Source organism: Coenobita brevimanus, chromosome 108 (genome assembly GCF_032717465.1).
Source record: "Coenobita brevimanus isolate Jiangsu-jjx chromosome 108, ASM3271746v2, whole genome shotgun sequence".
Taxonomy (NCBI): Eukaryota; Metazoa; Arthropoda; class Malacostraca; order Decapoda; family Coenobitidae; genus Coenobita; species Coenobita brevimanus.
In genome coordinates, this window is record NC_137061.1 from 18,101,760 (window position 1) to 18,111,617 (window position 9,858).

Genomic DNA, 9,858 nt, shown 5'->3' on the forward strand with positions numbered 1-9,858 from the left:
TTCGGCCTTCGTCCGCTTTACATTTGATGAAGACAAAGTTAGGCAAGTTTGTATGAGGCTGGTTGAGATGCTGGCTTGAGGAGAGAGAGAGAGAAATGTTTGTTGGTAGGTTGGTTCAGGGTGAGATGGGAAGGAGTTGGGAGTAAGAAAGACACAGGTAGGGACGACTCGGTGGCTGGGTCGGTTTAGTGCTGGGTCCACATGTGGAGGACACTGAGTGGTGGGTTCGAGCCCCACTGACTGCCAGTGAGTTTGTTGGGTGGAGGCTCACAAGCTAAGGCCTTATTGGCAACAGTCAAATAACCAAACCTACACAATACCACTGTCTACATCATCTGTCTTCTGTTTCACTGTCTGTCTTGTTTCTGTCCTGCTCTCCTCCTGACTCCCTTATGACTTTACCCTTTGTTAGACAGAGGTGTGTAGAGGTGGGTGGGTGGGTTGTGAGGATAGATGTAGGGGTCTATTATACCCTTTGTTAGACAGAGGTGTGTAGAGGTGGGTGGGTGGGTTGTGAGGATAGATGTAGGGGTCTATTATACCCTTTGTTAGACAGAGGTGTGTAGAGGTGGGTGGGTGGGTTGTGAGGATAGATGTAGGGGTCTATTATACCCTTTGTTAGACAGAGGTGTGTAGAGGTGGGTGGGTGGGTTGTGAGGATAGATGTAGGGGTCTATTATACCCTTTGTTAGACAGAGGTGTGTAGAGGTGGGTGGGTGGGTTGTGAGGATAGATGTAGGGGTCTATTATACCCTTTGTTAGACAGGTGTGTGTAGAGGTGGGTGGGTGGGTTGTCAGGATAGATGTAGGGGTCTATTATACCCTTTGTTAGACAGAGGTGTGTAGAGGTGGGTGGGTGGGTTGTGAGGATAGATGTAGGGGTCTATTATACCCTTTGTTAGACAGAGGTGTGTAGAGGTGGGTGGGTGGGTTGTCAGGATAGATGTAGGGGTCTATTATACCCTTTGTTAGACAGAGGTGTGTAGAGGTGGGTGGGTGGGTTGTCAGGATAGATGTAGGGGTCTATTTCTTTGCTGGGTCAGATGGAGTCATTACAGTGTGGTGTTTGTCAGTAGGACAAAACTTATATTCGTTTTACTGTAACTAGACCTAAATCTGCCATCTCTCCATCTTGAATGCTGAGTTGTAACAGTAGATTAATACAAAAACAGAGCACTAGTCACGAAAAAGTGTCATGGAATGGATGTAGAACCGTAGTAATGTCTTTTTTGGCACTGAGCTACGTGAAATAAATGGAAAAAACGAGGAAAATCTGGGCCAAGTTAAGGTGAGAGAACTATAATAGGACATGTGTGTGTGTGGCTGTGTTGAGTGGGGCAGTGGCCTGGATGTAACTCACCTTCGGTAGAACTGTAATCATATATTTTTTATCTTCAACTCTTTCTTGTCTTTGTGGCATTTCTCTGTCTCTGTCTCTGTCTGTCTGTCTGTCTCTGTCTGTCTGTCTCTCTCTCTCTCTCTCTCTCTCTCTCTCTCTCTCTCTCTCTCTCTCTCTCTCTCTCTCTCTCTCTCTCTCTCTCTCTCTCTCTCTCTCTCATTTTGTCTCATACCATCTCGTCGGAAATTCTGGTTAGGGAATTGATAATTATTTGTGTAATGTGGTAATGAAACAGAATAGGTTATGGATGCTGGAGTCATGAAACATTTAATATTGTGCTGCCAGAGAACTAGTACTGGAGTATGTTATGTGTTGAGAAAGTGCATAGTAATTTTATGATTACCTCTGGCGCTGACGAGGAGCCTACACGTGGTGGCGCTATGCACCCTGGTTGTAGCCAAGCAGCTGCGGCGTCCACCCGGGAGTCAAACCTCCTCATATTTCCCTTCACCTCGCCGTGTCCGACCCTGATGAGGTGCTGTCTGCCACACGGGGGAGCCGGATCCCTGTGTGGTGTGTGTACTGTACTGTACCTGTAGGACGGCCCCACAGAAACAGTTGCTTGTCTGTGGTCGATGGGTTTGCTCGGTCAGACATACTGGGGTTAAGCAGCTGTGACTGTGACAACAAAAACGATAATCTCTCAAGGGCAAGTTATTAAACAGTGATAAACTATTCCCTGGAAACGTCTTACTGCATGTCTTATATAATGAGCTATTACTTGCCAGTATATAATCATGTCTAAAATACCGTAATTAGGACTGAGCTAGGCTACTTCCTTCGCCATTATTGCAGCTTTCAGTGTTGCTGGGGTAATTGGCCTTAATGACACTAATAACTGTTGTTGTGTCTTCTGCCATGCCACCCCTTAGGACAGCAAGGTAAGAGACACAACACTATGCTGTGCCCCACACTACCACAAAATTAGAATCATAAATATCCCATTCAGTCCCATGACGTCTTTTCTGTATTATTGTTACTGTCTCCAGGCAATTTTATTTAGGTTAGAAGAGTTTCAAAAGTTTCCCCTAAGTTTAATAAAATCGTCTGGCGATAGCAAGAATATACTGATTATAAATCATCTGATTGAATGGAATATAAGCGAGACTGTTTCATTCTGGTAACTTAGCCATGTATATGTATCGTTAAAGAAGGCTACATACAACGAGGTCTTACTGTGGCTAGGCTCTAGATGTGTTATTCTGTGTTGCAGGATCTTTGTCCAGATTTTACGTATTCATTGCACACATGCCCCAGAGAGCTTTCCACTACCACCACCACCCAGACCAGCACTCACCAACACCACAGAGGAAGACTCAATTCCAGTGCAAGCAGTGAGATGACAAGCACGAGTTTGGACAAGCTTGTATACCCAGAGGAAAGAGGAGATACAGATTCACACACAGAAGAACGTGAGGGTGGGGGTCTTATATTTTCCTCCCCAGTCAGTGCCAGAAGTGGAGGGGTTTGGTCTGGTTGGCACCCAAGCGTCCCACCACTCAGTGCGGGGACTTTAACTCAGGAAACGGCTGTGGGACTCGGCACTCCACCACCTGGATCTTCACAAACACACCGAGAAAATGTCACTCTGACTTTCCCTACGAGAGTGCTGGATAATAATAGTACAGTGACTAACTCCACAGATGGTAGTGACTTAAGTGAAGTTACAGTGAAGCTCAGCTCATCATCGGTACAGTTGTATGGTGTCCAAAGCTTAATAACCAACACTAACTCTGATCTGTTCAAAGCACGTTCATTGCATGTAAGAAATGAAACAACACCCAGTGCATATATGGAAACTATAGTTCATCCGTCAGTGAATTATTCTGACTTTTTAGCAATAGAACACGAGCATGAAGGCTATGAACAACACTATGTAAGTAGACTGTCTCACAGAATGCCACAGTCTGTGAATAGGAATTCATCATCAGCATCAAGCAGCAGATTTAACCAATCCCTAGTAAGTACAAACTCTATGCAGTCCAATTTTAATTCTACTACAACTTCATTATCCAACAGCAGTCACAAGCAGTCTGCCTCTGTAAATTTCCCACGCCACAGAAACCAACCATCATTTGATAGGACAGGATACAGGCGAGGTGGACCAAGGTTCTCCCATCGTCGAAAAAGTTCCCATTGCAGCATTTCATCCAGGAATACAACAGAGGATGTGGCTTCTGTTTTGCCATCTCCCCCAACACACCCAGCGGCACCCACTCTCTGTCCCTCACAGCACCAAATGTTAGACACCGACCGAGGTTCAGACACTCCAGAAGACGCTTTAGACGACCATGTGATCGGGGAGCACCAGCATCACGCCACACACCACCATATAAACGTAATGGAACAGTTTCAGTACTACCATTAAATAAAACTGAGCCTGACACCAGCAGTGGCAGTGAAAGACGAATATCTGTACATAGAAAAGGTCCAAAGGGGAGACAGCTGTACAGAAGGAGGCCATCCATCAAAAATGGTGGCTTGGGTGTGACGCCACTACAGCAAACACGTGCTTTTGGTCAACAGTATGGCGGGTATACTTCAAAGCCACATTTTTTCGGTGAGTCCACAACAGGAGTGCCCCAGATTTCAAAAGGCCTCACTGAGGGATTAGGTGATGATCAACCTTCACTCACAGAAGGAACAGATTGGCAAGTCACACAACCGCCCACGACAGAAGTCCCTATCATGGCAAAAACATCAGGTATACCAGAGGTGCATACCTCGAGGAGTGTTGGTAGGGTTGGCTCACCTAATAAACGCCATGATACCCGACGACATTGGACACGACGAAGGACTCTGAGGAGGAAGAGACCCATTGGTGTGATGAGGAGAGGTGACGTCATAGGCAGGAGACCCATTCACAGGAACAGGCTCAGGGGCAGAGGCAAAGGCCACAAGGATTCTCAGGACATTATAACAGGACGAACATTTGTGGTTACCAGGAGTGGTAGACCCACACCTTTAGGCACCACTATAGCACCACTAAATGGTACTACTTGGAACAACAATGCTTCACAAACTAATTCACATGTAAGTAACCACACAGAGAATCTAAGCAGTAAGCATTTATCCATCATTCATGAAACTAAAGAAACTCAGCTTCAAACTTCTGTCAGAGATGTTGATGTTGCTCCACATGCTGACAGCTTAGCAGATGACAAGCAAGAGTTAGTGAAGTTGAAGAATTATATCTCTTCTGTTGCTTCAGATACAGAAGAACAGTATACTCGGCAACACATTATGAGGGAAAACAATGGATATAACATGCCTGATACTACAGAAATAAATCTTAGAAACAATCACAAAGAAGGACATCAAAACCAAAGAGCCAGTTTGGGAACTGCAAGGGATGGTGTCACTCCCTCACCAGTGGATATGGTCAATTTGTGGCTGCGGAGGCGGCTGCAGGAGGAGGTGATGGAGGCAGTGTTTCCCCCCTCCAACACCCGTCCCTAACACCGTCAACCACTGGCAACACCAGGATGATGCCGACCTCTCTGTTACCTTTGTCCCAGTGGTGGTGGATATTTTGGAAACTGATTTTCTTCGACTGATTGATCCTAAAACCAGCATTCCAAAGGAGCAGTTATCTAGTCAGACATTAGTGGAAAGTGATATTGCATTAACTGGAAACAAGGTTCCCTCTGTTGAAGCTGAGGGATCCGAGTTGCCAGTGAGTTATGAAAATTTGATTTCTAACCAGACGGTGCTGGAAACTTCTCAGAGTAAAGACAGTATGTTTTCGTCCTCTGTTGCTAACAAATCTCAGTCATTTGCTCACGAAGATTCATCAACAGAAGTACAGCCCAGTTCAGCATTGAGAACAGAAACATTTCTGACAACTTAAATTACATTCAGTCTTATAATAATCATGGAAACAGTCGGAACGTTTCAGCAAGTCATGTAAATGAGCCAGGAATAAGATTTTCAGAAGTTCCTGCTCATACCAACCAGACTGATATGACTGAGGATCTTAAGCCCAAAACTGTAGTACCAAAAAACAAGAGGAATTTTACCCAGGGAAAGATGAAAAAGTACTCTGGCAAACCAGCACACACGAAAGGGATATTGAAGAATGTTACTTTTGCTGAGGAAGCAAAAATGTCTTCAAACAGTACACAACTGCAGCAAATTGAAGATGACGACGTTTCCACCCAGACCACAAGAATTACAGCTGGAACTCCTAAATCAAAGCTGGAAGTGGAATCAAGCAATGGCTGTACCAGATGTGATTCCAGTTTCCATAGAGGAATTGCCACCACAGTGTTAGCCATACTTGCAGTGATGCTCGTTTTATGATACAGTACTTAACTCTGCAAGATTGGACTTTGTAACCATAATTACTGGAAGATAGTTACCAAGATCATCAGCTTGGGAAGAGTGTGGTTCCAGTGTGCTATGAATATTTGATTTTCCTTTTGCACTGTTTCTCAGCTTTGAAACTTCTGGTGTAATAAAACCAAGTCTTCTTGTGTTCGTTTGACCCAAATACCTGGGCAAGAAGAAAGTTCTTCATACAGCGCCTTGCTGGAACTGAGAAATACCTCAATACGTCAGTTCTCATGTGAGAGGAGGACACATGGCATAATTCCGGCCTCAAGAAACCTGAGACTTGATGGCCATTACCTGGAAAGGAACTGAAGCTGTGGAGGTTGTCTGCAGACAGGTTAAGGCTCTGGAAACTGCCTGGAGCGAAGTGAAGATTCTGGAGGCTGTCTGGAGAGAATGAGTTTGTGAAAGCCTTCTGGAGAGAGGTTCGGGATTTGAAGCTGTCTGAAGAGAAGTTCAGCCTCTTGAAGTTGTCTGGAGAGATGTTAAAACTCTAGAAGCTGTGTGTCGGTAAACTGAGGCTTTTGAGGCTGTCTGGAGAAGTTGATGTTTTGGAGCTGTGTGGAGAGAAATTGATGCTCTGGAGCTGTGTGGAGAGAAGTTAATGCTCTGGAGCTGTCTGGAGAGAAGTTGATGCACTGGAGCTGTCTGTAGAGAAGGTCAGACTAGAGGCTGCCTGGAGAAAACCTGAGACTCAAGACACACCAGGAGAGAAGTTGAGATTGTAGGAGCACTACTTGTAATGAGAGAGAACTGTTGCTGCTGAGGTAAACTTTGTATGACCCTTCCCTGCAACCCACTAAAATTACTGCTGCTACCACTACTACTACTCCCATTACTACTACTGCATCTACTACTACCACTGCTGCTGGTCCACAGTTAACACTACTGCTGCTTACAGCTTCTCTGCTTTGGTCCATGTCCCTGCTTTTGTCCATGTCCTTGCCTCAGTCCATGTCCTGCCACGGTCTGTGTCCCTGCCTTGCTCCCTAGTGGCCAGACTAATAGTGTCGTCTCACACCGGGTTGCCATTGTGTTCTGTCGCAGTGAGTCTGGTGGCTTGCTGGGTGCCAAAGTGCTGGTGGCAGTGGTCTGGTGCCTTGGTGTGGCTGTCCGCATCATCAGTGTACTGTACAGTTGTGGACATAAATACTGATACACTTCATAACAGTATAGTGAGTGGTGACTTATGAAACCCAGTTCTGCGGTCTTCGAACCCAGCAGATTTTTCATTTGCTCGGTTTTGATTTTGGTGCGTTCAGCATTACTTCTTGAATCTCTTCAGTTGTTTATCGAAAAAGATAAGTGATATTCCTGACGGCAGTTATACATACTAGAAGGTGAACATGCGGAATTGTACGAACCCCATCAGCCTGAGTATGTCTTTTTTTATCATTCGTGCTGTTTCCAGACACTTATATTCTGCTTAGGAGAGACTTTTGGAACTGTATGGGTTAGATGTAGCCTTCATTAACCCCTTCACAGCCAGAGGTCCTTCCTAAGTTGAGTATAATAATTGGTGGCACATGATTAAAATGAAAAATACTTTGTTGTTGTATGGTTAACTGTGAAGTGAGGGAGGAATCTGCATGGCACTGAACCATGTACTCATTGGCTTAGATTTCGTAGCTCCTCTTCCTGGGCGATTTATTTTGACGAGTACAACTTAACTTTCTGATATTACAGTAGAACAAAAGGTGTCATAATATTGAGCTGTATCTACTACACATACAAGGCATGGCTGTTACCTTCCCTCCTGACGCATCATGCACAGAGAACAGCTGTGGTCTGAGACACATATCAAGCCTCCTTCAGATTAGGAAGGTTGGCCTGCAGACGGCAATGAAATTTACAAATTGCAGAATAGTTGGCAAACTTATGTCCCTAACTGTACAGTTTTTTTTGGCCAACATCAGATAGATGATTGTGTTGGTGTAAGAGACACCCACCATGCCATAAAAGGTTTAATTTATTTTGAATGACGTTTTTATCAAGAACTGTATTCTATCATTTATTGCAGGTAACAACAGACAGTTTTATTTAGCTCAGATAAATCCACTGCAAAGTATTTTTTATGCTTCTGATGCAAACCGTATTGATATTAATAACATGCAAAGGAATATTAAACCCTGTATGGCAATGGCATAGTTTTTAAAGGGGTATTCTTGTGTCTCCAGACCATTTTTTTCATCTTAGGAGTCACTTTTTTCTTATACAGCCTTCGTTATCCCCATTAGGATGACAGGGTCTCCTAACCTGAAGTATAGCGTCTGACGTTGATTAAAGTAAAATGAAGTCGATATCCTGAGGCTGATGTGTTAACCCTGTGTAGGTACAGAGCCCCAGCCGTTCCTCATTTGAGACAACTTACTCACTTATCCAGTGATGAACAAGGACAAGTTTATGCCGGCATCTGGACCTTACACTGCATTAAAATAAAATCTGTGGTAAAAATTAGTTGGTGGTTTGTTGAAATAAGTTGCCAAGGAAGAATTGCTGCGAAGTCTTTTCCATCAACGAGAATTTGTGTGATTGTTTTGGTGGTGGTGGTACCTGCCTGAAGACACCAAAACACTAATTGCATGACACCACAGCGAGGCACACCTGCATCTTAGCATGTCATGCATCATGTCATAGGTTCAGGTTAGAATTGTGTGTCCAAATTACAACAGCAATATGTGAATAAGGTTTTTGTTCGTTATTGCTTTTCAACAAGGAAAGGGATTCAGGTGTCTGAATTTGTATTAATTATACAAGTATAGCAATACATGTTTTCTCTCAGTTTAGTTTCATGGCTTGTTTATTTGTTTGTAATATTTTTGTTGCCAGTCAGTATTTTGAATTGAACAAGTTATCCCCATTTACTGAAGTGTCAGTTAAGACAGACTGTGTCCCATTCATAACAGCTAAATATAATACTGATGTTCATGTACAGTTACTACAAAAAGTGTTTTTGCTTTTTCGTCTTTACATTTTGACATTGCGTGAAATGTTGAAAAATAGTCTTCAGTACTTTTTCATGTATGCGTAGGCAATTTTTTATTCAGACATCATAAAGATTATATTTTATATAGCATGAAATACATTCTGGATTGTAAGACGTGTGCTGGTAAAAGAAAAGCACCAACACTTATTACAAAATCATTGATGACAAGGATAGACACTTTTTGGAGAGACTGGGCTCTCCTGAGCCATTACAAAATCATTGATGACAAGGATAGAGACACTTTTTGGAGAGACTGGGCTCTCCTGAGCCATAGTTTCTGCTAATATTTTTGCTGTTAATATTATAAGATCCTTTGATGTAGAATTGTCGTTATCATCTAGCAGATCACTGCAGATAGTAAATCAGTTTTGCCTGATTACATAATATTATTGCTGTTAATATTGTAAGATCCTGTTATAAAATTTTCGTTATCATCTTTTGGATCACTGCAGGTAATAAATCACCTTTGCCTGATTACATACTATTATTGCTGTTAATATTATAATATCCAGTGATGCAAAATTGTCGTTATCATCTACAGGATCACTGCAGGTAATAAATCACCTTTACCTACTCACTTTGCCTGATTGATCCGTGTTTCCTGGACCCTCTTGACCAACTGATGCTTTGCCTTTCAGTTCAAGTGCACCAAGTACGCCCCCGGGAGCCAGGTGTGTGAGGGTGCGGCTCTGGCCTCAGCGGTCCACACATCGCCATCACTACTGACCTTACTCCTTACCCTCATGCTTGGCCTCCGCGGCTTGCAACACCTCCTTGCGTAGACCTCGAGTGGCACTACTCTGAGGGCTTGAGCTCTTCATTGAAGTCCGCCTAGTTTCACTGTCAGTGTAGACTTTATCCTTAGCTCAACTGGAATTTCATGAATTTTCCCACGTCACCCTCAGTAGACGTCCCTCTTCACTCTCCTGGGACGTCTTGATGTCCATCTCAGCTTCAACAAACGCCTTCCTTCACCCTTGTAGGACTCCTTGATCCATACCTCACCCTTGACTGACGTCGTTTATCATCCATCTGGGATTCCTCCTTGATATTCCCTACCTCACCATTAACAGCTGTTCCCTTGATCCTCTTGAGGTTCCTCCACGATTCTTCACCCTCAACACAGTGCCCTCTTCACCCT

At 43.7% G+C, this 9,858-nt stretch overlaps 1 protein-coding gene across 1 annotated transcript in view; it reads left to right on the plus strand.

The window, feature by feature from the left end:
* LOC145417038 (uncharacterized) overlaps positions 1–9,499 on the plus strand; it is a 35,973-nt gene extending 26,474 nt beyond the window's left edge. The window contains exon 7 of the mRNA XM_080285875.1: positions 9,356–9,499. Within this exon, the coding sequence (XP_080142001.1) occupies positions 9,356–9,499 (144 nt within the window). The remainder of the gene's footprint in view (positions 1–9,355) is intronic.
* Positions 9,500–9,858: the final 359 nt, after the last annotated feature.